General features: G+C 56.4%; 1 protein-coding gene across 1 annotated transcript; it reads right to left on the bottom strand.

Moving 5' to 3' along the window:
• Positions 1-1,140: 1,140 nt before the first annotated feature.
• On the bottom strand, positions 1,141-15,902 carry LOC117643926 (tachykinin-like peptides receptor 99D; the record flags this gene model as incomplete). The annotated part of the gene is made up of 6 exons (XM_034383113.1): positions 1,141-1,389; positions 4,452-4,542; positions 4,937-5,037; positions 5,324-5,467; positions 6,950-7,217; positions 15,748-15,902. Coding segments are annotated over 6 exons (1,008 nt in total), but the record flags the coding sequence as incomplete, so codon positions are not given.
• Between the last annotated feature and the right edge of the window lie 1,904 nt (positions 15,903-17,806).

The following is a 17,806-nucleotide window of genomic DNA, read 5'->3' as shown; positions in this document are numbered from 1 at the left end:
GTATTATGACCCAAATTTGGGTGAGGAAACCTTCCTCACCCAATTTGGGCGAGGAAACCTTCCTCACCCAAATTTGGGTAATAAGGAATTCCTCGCCCAAAATCTTAGTCATGATCATGACTCTTTCATTCTCAGTGTACAGTGTCACATTCGTTTGAACGTTACATGGCTGTTTAAAGCGGATTTTACATTCGTTTGAGCGCTGACGAGGGGAGTGCCACATTTGCCCAGCGTACAAACAGTCACATTCACCTAAATTTTACCTGTGTAGGCACTTCAGTCGACAGACGCCTAAGTAGGCAAATAGAATGGCCGAATGCACTGGGACACTCACTACACTTTAATTGTGCATAATTTTAGTCAGTGGTGGACATATCGAGCATGGATCGACGTTTAAACGAATGTGACGTATTCAAACGAACGTGACAAAATTCGCATACTAACGAAAATGGCGTCACATTCTCGTAAAAGAAAAGTGTGTAAAGTAGGCAAAATGTGCTACTTTGTCCTCCCTCAAGACGGCTGGACCCACCACTGGCTTCAGGCCTTGGTAGGGGACAGGGCTTCTGGCCTCGGTCTTAGCATGTAGAGGCCAGGGCTTCAGGCCTCGGTCTCAGCATGTAGAGGCCAGGGCTTCAGGCCACGGTGATGGCGGAGTACAAGGCTTCAGGCCTCGATCACGACGGAGTCTAGATCCGGCGTCGGTGTTGGCAGAGGCCAGGGCTTCAGGCGTAGGTCTCGGCGGAGTGCAGGGCTTCAGGCCTCGATCTCGCCAGAGGCCAGGGCTTCAAGTCCTCGGTCTCGGCGGAGTGCAGGGCTTCAGGCCTCGATCTCGCCAGAGGCCAGGGCTTCAAGTCCTCGGTCTCGGCGGAGTGCAGGGCTTCAGGCCTCGATCTCGCCAGAGGCCAGGGCTTCAAGTCCTCGGTCTCGGCGGACACCAGGGCTTCAGGCCTCGGTCTCGCCAGAGGCCAGGGAGCCGCGGGCGTGCGCGCGGTGCGTCGGCGAGGGCCCGTGCATGGCGCTGTGCACGATGGCCTCCAGGTCGGCGCGCTCCTGCCACGCCCAGGACGGCGACAGCCGGTGGCGGTACACGTCGTGGGACCCGTTGGCGGCGCCGCCGTTGGTCCCACGAAGCGACCGCTATGGCGACAGCGCCGTGGTGCCGGTGATGACGGACAGCCCCGACGCCGACCCCGTCATCACGCGGTCGCCCTGCTTCTCCATGGCGGGCTCGCGGTGCAGCGCCAGCGTGGCGTGCCGCGCGTTCTGCGGCCAGTCCCAGCGCCCCGAGTCCAGGTTGCTCAGCTCGCGGGGGATTTGGCCGCGGCCCGCCGGCGAGCGCCGCAGGCACACCGCCAGCCGCAGCCGGAACTCGCGCTGGAACTTCTCCTGCAACAACAACAGGGAGGTGAGCACACTGGCGGCAGGAAGACCAATGTCGGTGGACGCGCGGTTTGACCTGCACACAGAACTTATGTGTGCTTTCAGTACACTCCTCGAGGCGCATGTGTTTGCAAGCACGACCTGCGAGGTGCCTCGATGTGTGTGCTTGAATGGGCACGCAGTGTGCGTGCACTCAGCAACCCACACAATTCGGGGTGCATGCTTCCTCGGTGAAGGGATGGAGCGCACTGTGAAAATTTGAGTCGTCACTTGATGACAATTTCATGGCTAATTTTACTTGCAACAATGTCATGAAAACAATTTATGACGTTGTCGTCACGCCCACGAAATAAGTATAGGACCTTTGATAAAAATGTCATCAATTTGTGATTGCATTGTCGTCATTTGAAAGTGGAAAAAATATCATCAATTTTTTTGTCGTAAAGTGACAACAATTTTTCATACAGTGCATGCATCCCCAAGTGCCTGGTTGCTGAGTGCACACTTAGAAGTGCAGGCTCTTTCAAGGACACACTTCAAGACTCGTGCAAAAGTAAGAAGACGCCTCTAAGGGCGAGCTTACTGAGAAGACCACACAGACGTTTGGTGGACGCAGTTTTTTGAAACGGGGCGTGAATCAAACACATGAGGTTATCGATGGATCCCATTTCGAGCGATGAATCCATCGGAACCGTCGTGCGTCAGATTCGAGCGCCATGAAAAGAGAATAGAGGTGAAAACGTGTGCGCCCACTGTAGAGCGCCTGCCACGTAGGCAACCCCCGTGCTGCCGCGCACCGCAGTGCAACGGGACGGCCTACCTCCACGGCGCTCCGCTCCGCGCTGCGAGGCTTGCTGATGAAGACACACCGCCGCGGCGAGGCACGGCGGCGGCGCACGGTAAATCATACAGCGATGCCGCCGAGTTGGACTGGTTGGTCGGACCGAGTTTTAGTTTTCCCCCCACGGGGTCGAGTCGCCTGCCGAGCGATTCCGGTTCTCTGTCTCTCTCGCTCCCCTACGAGGCTCCCCACGAGTGCGACAGAGACAGAGCGACCCTCTGGAATGAGACCACTGGCGGCACTGCAGACAGGTCGGTTTATTTGCCGGTATTGTGTGGGGCGCGGACGGAGGGCGCAGGGCTTTGTTCTCCGCGAGGCTCTCCATCTCCACGTGCAGCGAGGCCTTCTTTTCCCGTGGAGCGGCGGGCGGAGGGCGCAGGGCTTTGTTCTCCGCGAGGCTCTCCATCTCCACGTGCAGCGAGGCCTTCTTTTCCCGTGGAGCGGCGGGCGGAGGGCGCAGGGCTTTGTTCTCCGCGAGGCTCTCCATCTCCACGTGCAGCGAGGCCTTCTTTTCCCGTGGAGCGGCGGGCGGAGGGCGCAGGGCTTTGTTCTCCGCGAGGCTCTCCATCTCCACGTGCAGCGAGGCCTTCTTTTCCCGTGGAGCGGCGGGCGGAGGGCGCAGGGCTTTGTTCTCCGCGAGGCTCTCCATCTCCACGTGCAGCGAGGCCTTCTTTTCCCGTGGAGCGGCGGGCGGAGGGCGCAGGGCTTTGTTCTCCGCGAGGCTCTCCATCTCCACGTGCAGCGAGGCCTTCTTTTCCCGTGGAGCGGCGGGCGGAGGGCGCAGGGCTTTGTTCTCCGCGAGGCTCTCCATCTCCACGTGCAGCGAGGCCTTCTTTTCCCGTGGAGCGGCGGGCGGAGGGCGCAGGGCTTTGTTCTCCGCGAGGCTCTCCATCTCCACGTGCAGCGAGGCCTTCTTTTCCCGTGGAGCGGCGGGCGGAGGGCGCAGGGCTTTGTTCCCGAGGCCTCCTCTCCACGTAGCGAGGCCTCTTCCCGTGGCGGCGCGGAGGCGCGGCTTTGTTCTCCGCGAGGCTCTCCATCTCCACGTGCAGCGAGGCCTTCTTTTCCGTGGAGCGCGCGGAGGCGCAGGGCTTTGTTCTCCGCGAGGCTCTCCATCTCCACGTGCAGCGAGGCCTTCTTTTCCCGTGGAGCGGCGGGCGGAGGGCGCAGGGCTTTGTTCTCCGCGAGGCTCTCCATCTCCACGTGCAGCGAGGCCTTCTTTTCCCGTGGAGCGGCGGGCGGAGGGCGCAGGGCTTTGTTCTCCGCGAGGCTCTCCATCTCCACGTGCAGCGAGGCCTTCTTTTCCCGTGGAGCGGCGGGCGGAGGGCGCAGGGCTTTGTTCTCCGCGAGGCTCTCCATCTCCACGTGCAGCGAGGCCTTCTTTTCCCGTGGAGCGGCAGGCGGATTGATTCCGATCAGTCGCTGCGTCTCTCGCACACTCTCCGGCCGCTCCATGCGAGCGAGAGAGACACCGTGACGAAAGCACAGTTCGGAATCAGCCGGCAGTCGTCTGATTCCAAAAGTCGTTCTCGTCGCTCTGTCTCTCTCGCACCTATGCGGGGCGCCCCATGAGTGCGAGTGAGACAGAGCGACGACTCTCGGAGTGAGACCGCAGCAAGCAGCAGCTTGGCATGAAAGGGGATGAGCACGGGGCGAAGGCCAGCCGGGCGACAAGCACACCAAATCAACTTCCCCTTGTGCCCGGCGGCGGCACGGGGCCCGGCCCACAGTGGGCCAGAAGACCGGTGGAGACGGACAAGCTTCTGGACGCGTTTTGAGCTCCAGAGTCGCTAAATAGGACTCGAACCGAACGTGTGACCCCACCAATGGATTCCTCGTTTGGAGAGCAATCCATTGGTGGGGTCACACGTTCGGTTCGAGGCATGTTAAGCGACTCTGGAACTCAAAACGCGTTTAGAGTTTTGGCCGCCTCCCCCTGTCTTCTGGCCCACTGTGCGGCGGCCCGGCCCGGGAGGGAAGGCCAATACTACCCAACTCGCCCCAACCCGCCTCCCCATCCCCTCCGCCACGTCCCGTCCGCCGCCCTGTTTTCGTGGACGAAATGGCTGCACTTTGCCCCCCCCCCCTCCTGGACCCGCCCTCGCTCCGGTTGCCGTATCTTGCGAGGGAAATCGCAGTAAGTCCCATAAAGCGATCTGTGACCCCGCGGTCGTTTTCGCGGCCCGGCCCGCTCCTCCTTCTTGTTTTGCTGCGACTCCGTGGGACTCACGTTGTAGATGCCGTAGATGAAGGGGTTGTAGCAGCTGTTGCTCATGGCCAGCCAGTCGCAGCAGAAGAAGATTATGTTGATGTAGCGGTACCTGGGAACGACGGCAAAAACAACCATCAGTGTGCTTTTACGCCTCTATTGCCACCGCAATAAAAAAACCTTGTGTACTGATTACACTTCGAGCCTTTAATTGTGTGCTGAGTACACACATTGGCTTCGTTGGACGTAGGTGAGTGCACGGCAAAGGCGGTTCCTGGTTTTTCCAGGTCACCTTTAGTTAAAGCATTGGCAATTTTCCAGAGATTACCAGGGAAAAACCAGGAACCATTTTTGCCTTGTGCTGAGTTCACACTTGACTTATTTTCCCTGTGTACATTGTCGTATTGTTTTTGTTTCTTTTTGGGGGAGGAGAGTTTTCATGCATACGCGTTGAACGTAGGAAAATAAACATTTGCTACAATGCCTCACTAATCTCAATAGCCTACCTGTTGATGTCGGGGTACACCATGTGCAGGAAGTTGTAGGTCTGCAGGGGCATCCAGCACACGGCGAAGAGCGCCACCACGATGACCAGCATCTTGATGACCTGCACATGGACTGCTATTAGATTCAAAAACAGTCGTGAAACAAACCCAACAAAACTACGAGCTGACAGAAAGAGCAGTAAGGTAATGCCTTAGCATCAAAATTTTGGCCTAGATGTCCTATACCAGCTCACACACTACTTCCCAAGGACATGAAACGATTTTGCGCCGTCACAGGGCGAAAATCGTTTAGGCCCTGAAAGGGCATCAATTATGCCTTTATTTCATAGTTGACCTTTTGTTTTTGTTTTTTGTTTTGATTGATATGTTTCGTGATGCGGTCCTTGCCTTCTTCTTGTTCCTCAGCAGGTTGGCGTCCCTGGAGTCCTCCGCGTTGCCGGGCGCCCTGGACCCCCACAGCCGGTGCGCCATGCGGGTGTACACGAGCGAGATGATGACCAGCGGCGTGAGGTACTGCACCACCACCAGCACCTGCAGCAGCATCGGCAGCGTCAGTCGAGCGACTCCGCTGCCTTCTCTCTCTCTCTCTCTCTCTCTCTCTCTCTCTCTCTCTCTCTCTCAAGCGCGGATCCAGGGGGGGGCAAAAGGACAATTGCCCCCCCCCCCCCTGACCCCTAGATAGCCGCCTGAAAGGTAGGCAAAAAGCACCAATTTGCCCCTGTAAGTAGGCAAAAAGTGCTACTTTGCCCCCCCCCCCTTGGGCAGACTCTGGATCCGCCACTGCTCTCTCTCTCTCTTTCTCTCTCTCTCTCTCTCACTCTCCCTGACGCCCTTACCGCTCACTCCATGAGTGCGAGAGAGACAGAGCGAGCGATGCAAGCAGCGGAATCGCTCGACATTTCCAGGGGGGTTCAACAAGGTCCCCGGGGCTGGACACGGACAAGGTCCCGGAGCAACAGGAACACGGTCACGATGCATTATTCATCTCGTCCCACGGTTACAACTTTGGGTAATCATTTCGAAGCAACTGCGATGCCATCTGGCTCGTTGGACCTACAGTGCCGTGGCCGTCACCCCGAACGACACCCGGCCAGCCTGCTCGCACAAAAGGACAAAGGTGGCCTCCACCCCCCCCCCCCCCCAACCCCACCCCCAACTCAATTTCAGATCGGTTTTAAGTTGATTAGCATTGTAACAGGTGGGCGCGGGCAAAGGATCTGAAATTTAAAGCGACGTCTCCGTATTTTCAAAGAAGTGCGTCGTCTTAAGACGCGAAGCTCTGAGGGTATCCAAGAGGTGGCGTCCCCCACCCCCGACCGCCCCGTCCCTGTCCACGGTCTGCCTCCAAAGTCACGCCAAAGTCACCCTTGAAGCCAATTAGGCGGTGATTGTGTTACAGTGCCGTTTTCGCGTTTTCGCCGCCAGGTCGTCACGGCGCTACACTGATGCGGTAGAGGAGCGTGGCGGTGGCGGACATGCTCTCAGACCGTCACACAGTGGGCCGGAAGACCGGCGCCGGCGGCTAAAACTCCTGACTCGTTTTGAGCTCCAGAGTCGCTTAACAGGACTCTAGCGGATCGTGTGACCTCATCAATGGATTCTTCGTTCGGAGAACAATCCATTGGTGGGGCCACACGTTCGGTTCAAATTCCATTTAGCAACTCTGGAGCTCAAAACGCGTCCGGAATTTTGACCGCCTCCACTGGTCTTCTGGCCCACTGTGCGTCACTTCTTTACACTACCACGCGGTAGACGAGCATGGTGTTCACTGTAAATGTCTTGCGACGAAAGGCTGCACTAACATATTATGGTGGAGATTTTCTCCATAATACCAACGAAATTCGTCAAAATAAGGCGCAGTGAATCCTTAATGGTGTGTTATGAAGTCAGCTGCACCACAATAATATGGAACATTTATAATATGGAGAATCTTTACTGTACAACATTTAGAGTGTTGGTGGACATGCACGTCGTCAGGTCATCACTTCTCCATAATGTTTTACACTTGATTACCATGCGGTAGACGAGCATGGTGTTGGCGGACATGCCCTCCAGGTCGCAGAAGGGCTTGGTGAAGGGCGTGTCGGCGTCCGCGTAGTTCCAGGTGGGCACGGTGGCCTGCGCCAGCGCCGACACGCCGATGTCCGTCACCACGGTGACCACGGTGTCGTCCGGGATCTGCACGACGCGCAGCCCCACCGCCATCGGGGTGGCCATGGCCAGCGACAGGAACCAGATGCACGCGATGACCACCTTGGCGCGGAGCTTGGTGGGCGGGGCGCTGCGGCAGAAGAGATGTCCACCATTAGTTGAGTGATCATCTGACAGAACAGTGTATCTTCATAGGGGACACTGAAAAACCAAACGTGGTCTAGACCGCACCACTGGTGTGGTCAAACGGGTGCCATTTTGACCGCATCAGTTGGTGTGGTCTAGACCATGTTTGGCCACGTTTCGTGTGGTCTACACCACACCAACTGATAAATGGCACCAATTTTACCACACCAGTTGGTGTGGTTTGGTTTTTCAGTGGAATCCCATGCTAGAAACGCTGTTTAGTACGAATGCCTCACAGTTTTCAGCAAGACAGCGGCAAAAAGAAAATAGTTTGAACTTTATTTCAAAACATAATAACAGCGCACGTATAATTTTGTTTGTTCTCCAGTCAACTTCCTGCGCGCTGAATGAGACCCCTCCCCTTCCTCTTTGCCCGGGGCCCCCGCCTCGGCGAAACAACGCCAACAACGGCGAAACACGGTGACAAACTTTTAGCAGCGTGGCGGTATCGGCAGCGAAATCTCCTTTTCAGATTGAATAAGCACGCTGCCGAGCGCGGCGGGGCACGGCGAGGCGCGCCGCCCAGACACAGCAGCTAAGGCGGCGGAAGGGTGGCTGCGGGCGGGGCGGGGCGGGGCGGGGCGGGGGCGGGGCAGAGACAAGACACTGCGGCGTAGTGAGTCCCCGCTACAAGTTTGTCTAGCCAAAACCGCGCGCGCGCGGTGGTCCTGGGAGGACAGGGTTGTCTTAGGCTCCAAATTGACAGTCGTCTTGACTTGATGGAAGTTGGTTCCGAGAAGAGGGCTCGACTCACCACCGACCGAGCTCGACACGGCGGTTCCACGTTTCCCAGTGCCGCCACCGACCGCCACACAATTGAAACTTAAGTGTGCCCCCGCGAACACACGTGGAGAACACCCAAGTGTGCTGTGAGTACACACTTAGGTTTTAAGTGTAGTAGGCGGCAGTAAAAACGGCCACTATGCAACCCGAGTCGAAAGGGTTGCCAACCGAAGCCTACCTCAAAGCAATATCGCTATCAAAAAATTGCCTCTAAGGCAGAAATTTGGCAGGCAACCATTTCGCGACAATGTGGTTCATAGTAGAGGTAGTTTTCGCCAACTTATCTGGCGCCAGACGCGACCACGCGGTTCGCGGAAAGTCAACATACGTGTGCGGTGCAGTCAAGCAAGAGGCGTATGCGCTCGGGCAAAACTCAATGAGAAAGACCCAAGGCCGCACACCGTCCCCAAACTTGGCTATCGCCGCTGCACTCGCAATGAGGCTGGAAGAGGAAAAGGCGTGTGTGAGTGTGTGAGTGTGTGTGTGTGTGTTTGTTTGTGTGTGTGTGTGTGTCTGTGTGTCTGTGTGTGTGTGTGTGTGTGTGTGTCGCCGTCGCTGCACCGTGGGAGAGGCTCCCGTCACGTGCGCGCTGTCGCCCCGTGGGATAGAGAGCACCGGGGGCGAAAACCGGGGAAAAGGAAGTGGCTGGAGTTTTCGAGTTCGCCTCGCCGCTGTGCACTCAGCGGCATGTAGCAGCCTGCAGACTGATTCCGAGGGTCGTTTTCGTCGCTGTGTCTCTCTCGCACTCATGGGGCTTCCCTCATACTATAGAGACGGACGAAACGCGTCTCGGAGTCTGTCTCCGGGACCAGCGCCGGGTGAATCAACACCGCGACGCGGCGCTGCAGCCGCAACGGGCCGATTCCGAGACGCCGCTGTGTCGCTTCGTCTCTCTCGCACTCACGGGGCGCCCCGTCGGGGTGCGAGAGAGACGGAGCGACGAAAGCGCCGTTCGGCTGTTTGTCGCGAGTGCACCCTCGTCAACGCCACGGCGACGCGGGAAAATAAAAACACAGACGAGGAAAAGCGAAAGGGGGCCGTGAAAAGTTGGAAGGGACAAAGTCAGTGCATGGTGGCTATGGAGGTGTTCTAGAGCGTCACTCCTCTGCAACCCCCTCACCCCCTTTCACCGGAGTTGCCAGAACCGGCCTTCGCGAGGCTACTTAGTTTGCATGCCGTCGCGAGGGGTTGCCCCTCCCCCTCTTTTCCGCTTACTTCCCGTTCGTTTAACCCCATTAAACGGCTGTACAGTCCCCGACGAGCATCGCATCACTTTGATCTGGGCTTTCCTGGACAGCTGGCCGACAAGCCAGCCCTGCACAGAGAGCAGTGGGATTGGATTATGCGTGCACCGCATTAAGAAAGGACAGAAAAATTGCGTGAAAGAATGTCGGGTCAGCCATAATTTGCACTCTCAGACACGTCGTGCAGAGTTTTTGTTTAGTAACTTATTCACGTTCCTACGCATTATTGCGTATTTGTTTTAGAAACATTATTATCACTTTTGTTTTGACAAATCTGTTAAGCTCGAGGGGGTAACGACTCCGGGAATCCGGCTGATAGTAAATTGAGAGGTATCCGGGGTAATCCGGGATAATCCAGGATTTTTTTGGTGTAATCTGGAGGTGATTTGGAGATAATCCGGGGTAATCCGTAATCCGGCTGACACGAAATTTACCAGTCGTTACCCCCTCGGTAAAGCTTTTTAACGAAATTCTATGTATGCGCAAACAACGTCAATGAAGGTTGAGAAAGTGGAGCGCCCGTACTCCTCCAGCCACGTAATTTCTGTACCCAACCAGTTTACATCAGGTCCTTATGGGGACTACGGCGGACCTGCGTGAGTGTGAAACTTCTACTTGTTTTCGTGCCCACACCCAAGGGAAAAAATCCCTAACGTCCCTAACTAAAGGGATATTTCGCGGCCCCTTGATATAGGGACGGTCCCCATGGAAGGACCAGCCCCTATGGATAGGGACAGTCCCCTTGTCAAAGGGCCGCGAAATATCCCTTTAGTTAGGGACGTGCCGCGGAGTGTTCAAGTGTTCAAAACATCTACCTCTTGAACATCAATGTACAATATAAGAAACGCTTCCTGCGTAAACTTTTGACGCTGATAACAATGGTAGTGTCGCCGACACTCTATCTAAAGCCGTTTACAAGATACCCTTAATAGGTGTGTAGCGGGTTTGCCTACCTAAATCACCAACATTTTGCCTAACTGGCAGGCTGATTTATAGGGCCTTGTGGTCTGGAGGGCGGATCCCCAAGTCCATAGGGCTGATCCCCAAGTCCAAAGGACCGATCCCTAAGCTCTTAGGGCCGGTCCCCAAGTCCATAGGGCCGAACCCTAACTTGATAGGGCCAGGCCCTATGGCTGAGCCCCTTCCAAGGGGCCAAGCCCTTTCTCGGATAGGGCTTGGCCCCTTCGGAAAGGGACCGTCCCTTTAAAATCATAGGGATTCTTTCCCTTGGGACTCTGTTGAATGTCCGTACGGAAGTTTCCACAGTGCGTATCGGAGTTTTCCTCCGTCCCTCCCGTCCCCTTTTCGGACCTCCTCCAAAACATTTTCGTCCTTGTTCTACAGCGCGCGGCGAGCAGGCTCTTTGTCCTTTACTCGTACAGCCCTGTACCGCCCCCGTTGCGAGCGGGTTGACAAGCGACGTTCTCGTGTGGTCTGGGTTGTCTCCGGCTGTGTCGTCGGGTTAGCCGGTCCCGGCTCGGCTCGGCTCGGCTCGGCTCGGCCTGTCGGCTCTTCTTAGGCTCCCCTTGGCTTTTGTTTGGTGACCGAGGGGCCGAGGCCTACGGCCTACACGCCTCCGAAGGGCCTTCCCTTACAAGACCCCGTTAGCGAGAGCAGGGATTTGTCCCAGCCTTTTGCGCCGAATGTCAAGATTCGAGCATCGACGTACAGTGGGCCAGAAGACCGGTGGGAATGGCCAAAATTCCAGACGCGTTTAGAACTCCTCCAGAGTCGCTAAACAGCAGTCGAATCGAACGTGTGACCCCACCAATGGATTCCTCGTTTGGAGAGCAATCCATTGGTGGGGTCACACGTTCAGTTCGAGTCCCATTTAGCGACTCTGAAGCTCAAAACCTGTCCGAGACTTTGACCACCTCCACCGGTCTTCTGGCCCACTGTCCGACGCGACGCTGTGAACGGAACCTCCCCGTCGTCCTTCTCCGGGCGCCCCACGCCCACGCCCCGCTCGATCCTTTCAGCCCTTTCGTTGTGTAGAGCGCGTTTCAGGGCAAGTTTTCAAACTCATTGTGTGCGCGGACGGGCGGGAGGGAGTAGGTGCGAGACTTGCTGTGCTTCAAGCGTGGGCGGCCCACGCTCTTCTCACCCCCGCCCGCCAACGTAGCGATCCGGACGGTTTCCGACGATGTGCTACTTAAATATTAAGTTCCTCGAAGTGGGAGCAAGGACGAGTTACGTTATTTGTACGTAAATTTTATTCGATGACGATGAATCCGCACTGTGATGGGGCCCTGTCCACCTTTTATGTAACGCCAGCTGTCCCTCTCCCTCTCACCGACTGTCATAAATTCGTTATGAAAATATCATCAATGAGTGACAAAAATGCTTTTTATTTGAAATTTAAATACTGCAATAATTGCAGTATTTAAATTTCAAATAAACAGCATTTTTGTTTGAGATCAAAGTGTCATTAATTCCGAATTCTACTTTCGTCCAAGTGACGGAGTTTTCATCATTTCATAAAAAGTCATCTACTGCAGCACTGGTGAAACACAGGCATTAAAACTACGCATCTGTGGCCTTAAAGGGCGTAAACGAGGGGGCAAAAACTCGGGATTTTCGTGTACACATAATTCGGAAAACGCAATAATTGCGCATGGTTTTAATTGATTTCATGGCTGATTTTGCCTTATTTCGCGACGCACCAGGGTGATGTTAAGCGTGATTGCGTGTGATTGTGTTCGGCAAGAAATGATTTCGGACTGATTTGGCCTGGTTTCGTGTGATTCTGCCTAATTTCGGTCGATTTTAGTGATTTTGGCTGATTTCGGATTGCTTGATTTCGCGTGATTCTCAATGATTCGCGTGTGATTTCGGGGGCCGTGTACACATGATTGCGCGAGTTTTTGCCCCCTCGGGCGTAAACGATTTAAGCCCCGGAAACAGCTTAAAAATGCCCTAGGGCATTAAAATCATGCCCTTGAAAATGCATTAAAGTTTTGCCCTTCCGAAGGGTATTAAATGTTTCACGCCCTGCAGGAGCATAAAAGATGACTGCAGTCAAACATGTTTATGCCCTTAAGGCCGTAGTTCATATGCCTTTGTTACCAGTACGCTACACCTCTACAAATTTTCACAGTGGGCCTGGTGCCGTTGCCTCCAAATGAAATCAATAACCCACGAGCCGACAACCTTGTAGTCGGATACAACGCTGTCGGCCACCTCGGCACAAAGGGCCGCGGGGGCGCCTGGGGCGCGGCCGGGCGAGGCACGCCGATATCGCCAGGGCGGCCAGGGCCAACCAACCCTGCTTTAAAGCGAACATCTGCTTTCCGCGAAACTGACGGCACGCTATTGGGCGGATTGCGGCGACGAGGAATTCTCTCCCCGAGGGGCCGCGAAGCGCTCCGTCTCTGTCGCACCATTGCGGTACGCCCCACGAGTGCGAGAGAGACAAAGCGACGAAGCCTGGCTGGCCGGGGCCGCGCCGGGGTTGGACGCTGTCGCGCGGACGCGAAGCCATCAGCGCCCCTCTGTCGCAAACGGCCGGGATTCCGCGAGTGGAGCGAGGCGGGGCGGGGCGGGGCGGGGCGGGGCGGGGCGGGGCGGGGCGGGGCGGGGCGGGGCGGGGCGGGGGCGGGGCGGGGCGGGGCGGGGCGGGGCGGGTCCGTCCCGCGGACATAACCGTAAGTAGGTTTTTGGAGCGACTCGCCGTCCGGCGCGGGCACAGTGTAGGCAACGCGGCAGCGCGGCACGATACATCATCCCCGGCGGACCAAAGTTTTTCGCCTTTTGGCGCATTTTTTGCCGACGGTCGCCTCTAACTGCCCCTGTCCGTCCCGGCCGGTCCCGGCCGGTCCTGCCGCATGCCGCGGCTCACACTCCATCCCTCGCCGTGAGTGATGACGCGGGGCAGTCTCCCGCAGCGCGCCGTCCACGCCGCCACGCCGGCCGGCAAGGACGACTTGAAGGCGGTGGACGTTCACCCCCACCGCACCGTTAATTTATCGGCCAGTCGCCGGCCCGGCTGCAGCAGACTGATTCCGAGAGTCGTTCTCGTCGCTCTGTCTCTCTCGCACGCATACGGGGCTCCCCGTGTAGGTGCGAGAGAGACAGAGACCGACTCCTTGCCGGCCGGCTGGCGTAAAGGGCGGACTGCGGGGGACGTTTGGGGCCCCGGCCGGAGATAGGACTTGCCGGGGGCACCGGTTCAAGGGGTGCTCGGGGGACGCAGCCTCGCAGCGCCGGGGACGGCGGAGGTTTACGAGTCTCGGCTCAGCAGTCTGCCGCTAACAAACTTTCCAGACTGCGAGGCGAGCGGCGTCTCTCGGCCAAGACAAGACGCCTTTCGAACTCGACGCGTTCTCGCCGTCGTCGCCGCGGCTGCAGACCGCGTCCGAGAGCCGTCTCTCTCGCTTTCGCTTAGCGTAGAGGTTTCGAGAGAGACAGAGCGACGATAACGACTCTCGGAATCAGTCTTCTGCGAGTGTTCTGTCAATTCGCAGATCCCCGCGAGCGCGCTCGCGTCATCATCAATTATATCGCGAAATAACTTTATTGCGCTTCAACGCTCGGGCGGGTTTATATTAATTATCAGGTTGGTCGGAGTGGTCTTGGTGTGGCGGGGCGGGGCGCGGCGGGGCGCGGCGGGGCGCGGCGGGGCGTGGCGGGGCGTGGCGGGGTGCGGCGTGGCGGGGCGTGGCTTGTCGGGGTGCCGACCCGAGCCTGTTATTGGATTCCATGGCACTGCGCCACCGCCCTGCCCTTGCAGCCCTGCCTGCACGATAGCGGGACCCGGCTAGATTATTTTCAATCCCTTGTCGCCTCGGTCGCCTCGGCGCGGTAAACCCTTGGCCTCCCCCTTCCCGGCCCTGGATCCGGTGGCCCTCCTGACCACACCACCCGCACGGTATATCAATTATGTCCCTCCGTGTGTGTGGTGTGTGTGTGTGTGGTGTGTGTTGTGTGTGTGTGTGTGTGTGTGTGTGTGTGTGTGTGTGTGTGTGTGTGTGTGAAACTCGCTGCCTGCCGTAAAGCTGCGGCCGACTGCGTCTCTGCTGGTCTCGGCGTCTCGGCCGTGCGATGATGTATTTCCCAGAGGGTTCTGCTTGCGGGTCGCACCACTCCATTCCTCCGCCAGGCTGCAGAGCCACCGCGTGTGTGCAGCAGACTGATTCCGAGAGTCGTTTCCGTCACCTGTCTCCCTCGCACAACTACGGGGCGTGCTTGTGTGAGCGAGAGAGACAGAGCGACGAAGACGACTCTCGGCATCAGTCTGCAGGTGTGGCTGCGAGGTTTCTCACCGGACTGGAAACGAATTATCCTTTCCGCCGCCCCCGCACCTCCTTCACGCGCTGGCCCGCCGGGCTGCAGACTGATTCCGAGAGTCGTTTCCGTCGCTCTGTCTCTCTCGCACTCACGGGGCGTCCCGTTTCGGTGCGAGAGAGACAAGGCGACGAAAACGACTTTCGGAATCGGTCTGCGGTGGTTCGCCCCCGCAGACCCAAGCACACCGCTTTGTCGGAATCGAATCCAGGAGGCTTGCCCGCGCGAACAGGCGGCGCTATTCAGCCGCCCGTCGGCCCACCCCTGTGTGGCCACTGAATGTTGCCGCGCTCTCAGCAGGTGTGGGCGTCAGGGTCTTGTTGGGCTGGACTCGTCAACCCCCCCCCCCCCTCCCACTCTCTCCTTTCTACTTCTTCCTTGACTTCTCCCCCTCAGCAGGACCTTGGGCGGCGATCCGAGGGGACCCCGCGGCCCCAAATGACTAATCGTGCGGAGGGTTGACTTATTGCAGAGCTCCCAGTACCCACTGACCACTCTCCCCTCTCCCCCCTTCCCCTCCCCCCTTCCCCTCCCCCCTCCCCCTCCCCTCCCCGCTCCCCCTCCCCCACCGTTCTCATTGGGGGCCAGATTGACCCGCAGTTTGCGTCGTCTTATCAATGCCGGCCAGCAATCACGCTGGATAAGGAGAGAGAGGGAGAGAGAGAGAGAGAGAAAGAGAGAGAGAGAGAGAGAGAGAGAGAGAGAGAGAGAGAGAGAGAGAGAGAGAGAAGAGAGAGAAGCGGCATTGGCGCCGGCAAATCACGGAGATTGAGCGCGTCGATTTGATTCCGGTGACAGCGAGCAAAACACAGTCTTGGGGAAAATTGGCTGAAGTTAAGAGGGCGCGTTGCGTAAGGGTGGTAAGGGCCTGTGAAAAAGGGGGTTGGGGATCAAATTAGGCCTCTCAGGTGTGGAAGCGTAAAAATAAAAAGAGCTAACTTCTGAATCTCGTATTTCTCAAGCTTACACACACGCACACATGGATTTACTTTGTCGTTGCGTAAGGGCTGGTTGGAAAGGAAGTTGTCGACATGTAACGTCAAATTAGCGCCCTCAAGTAGGGAAGCCTTAAAACCCAAAGGGGCAACACCGCTGTCCTTTGCCGAAAATACATGTCTGCTTCCGCGAAAAAAAAACACAAAAAGGTGGAGAAAATGTAATTACCTGAGAGGCGAGAGAACGGCACGGTGGCGGTCCACGGCGATGGCGGTGAGCGTGAACACGCTCACGTTGACGCTCACCACCTGGACGAACGGGCAGAAGGGGCACATGAAGTCGGGCAGGCTCCACCGCTGCAGCAGCGCCGCCTGGAACTGCAGACACGGAACCAGCGGTCAGTCAAATGGTTTATCGTTTTGCTCTACAGCTTTGCGGTGAGATATTTTCTTGCGCACACAGTCCAATCACGAAATTTAAGAAGAAAAATATTGTAGGACGTGTTCTTTTCTGATAGTATAACGTAAGTACAAGGAGAGAAAAACAAATTACTTCGAAGCAACATGGAACTTAGGATAAACTGCCCAGCAAACAAATAACAAGTACAGTAACTAGAAAATTTGATTACAACAAAAGTAATTTACCTTGTGGTCAAGCAGTAAAGCAACCTTATGAATTTAAGTGAACCTAAGTAAATCTCCATAACTGAAATTTCTCATTTTAAAAATTACTTTTTCTAGAGGTGTACGGTAGACAGAGGGGGTTAAAGAAACTGGGCAGCTGTTGTTGCTGCTGCTGCGGGTGATATCCCTCATCCGTGGTGAAATTCGACTCATGAGCGAGCAGTGGACGCTTATTGTGTTTTGCTGCTGAGCGCGAAACGGTGCGAAAGATCATCAAGACAAGTGCCTCACGAGGCACATCATCATCAAGGGTTCACGTGAAGCGCGGCCTACACCATCAAGCTAATCATCTTGCCAACACGAGGCGCGATACCGTGCAGCCGTGAGCAACACTGTTATTCAATCAAAGTGACGTCATGTCCGTTAGAATGTTAATTTTGTCACGTCCGTTTGAGTACGGTGTCGCATTCCTTCGAACGAGACAGGGATGTCTCGCTTGAACGGTCGATCAATATCTAAACCAATGTAAAATCATAACAAACGAGACAAAATCCACATTCTACGTAACTAAAATGACGTCACATTCGTTGAATAACAGTGCAGTGCCACACGGTCCCGAAATTATTTTTAATCACCGTCGCCTTATTGGCGTTTCTGCCCCCTCGCTGGGGCCACGACCCCACGCCCTCATCATCCCACGTGAGAGCCCCAAGGCCGGGGGGCTCCCCGCCGCCCCGCCCCAGCAGACAGCCAAGGGTAGCAGCAGCGCCCCGGCCGCCCCGCCCGAGCAGCCAGCCAAGTTAGCGCGCCGGAATTTGCGGGAATTTCCGTTGCGCGGCTCACAGTCATTAGACAACAGATATTCAGTGTAGTGCCGCGCGCTGCCTCGCACCGATTAGGCGGCTTCAATAATTACGTAACACGTGCCGGAAATGGGGTCCGTAATGGGGCTTCCCTGCAGTATCCAGGACTGGGACGCTACACTGCCATTCGTTTTGCGAAACTTCAATTTTTTTTTAAATGAGACTGACTTTGCAATTCCCACGATTTATATCCCACCCTGCTTGGTAACAATATAATTTTACTATCAAAACCTGCGACAGAATTAATTTTGCAGAAGCTAATAGCGAAATTATACCAAAATTCCGAGGTGCATCTTTTTTCTAGGGCATTGTTGCAGTATGAATGACAGTGGCGGCGCCGCCAGGCCCGCGTGCTCGGGGCTGAGGGAGGAAATTTCCTGTTTATGTGAACACATGCGCGCACTTGATTGCATTATTTTTTCACCGCAAAGTGTGCCTGCGATCCCGCGAAGTTCGTTGCTCGCGAGGAATGAAACAACAACAACAACAGGGGGTCGGGCATACATGAAGTCGCTTTGTATTCCGTCAAAACAAATCTCCATTTCATGAAAGTATATGGCCACTCTGCCTAAGGAACCCGAAGGAAGAAACTTGTTGCGCTTCCAAATCCCATTTCGGACCCCTCGCGGAAGGCGGGGCTGGGGCGGGGCGGGGCGGGGCTGGGGCGGGGCGAGGCGGGGCCGCGGGCACGCCAGCGTCCCTCCAAGCAGTTCCCCGGGGTGAAATTCCGCCCCTGCCTGGACCGTGCGGGTCGTGGCGCGGCGCGGCCCCCGGTACTTGAGTAGTAGTGCCGTGCCTTGC

The sequence above is a fragment of the Thrips palmi genome, unplaced genomic scaffold (assembly GCF_012932325.1).
Source record: "Thrips palmi isolate BJ-2018 unplaced genomic scaffold, TpBJ-2018v1 HiC_scaffold_17, whole genome shotgun sequence".
Classification (NCBI taxonomy): domain Eukaryota; kingdom Metazoa; phylum Arthropoda; class Insecta; order Thysanoptera; family Thripidae; genus Thrips; species Thrips palmi.
This window is presented reverse-complemented; position numbering and strand designations above follow the sequence as displayed.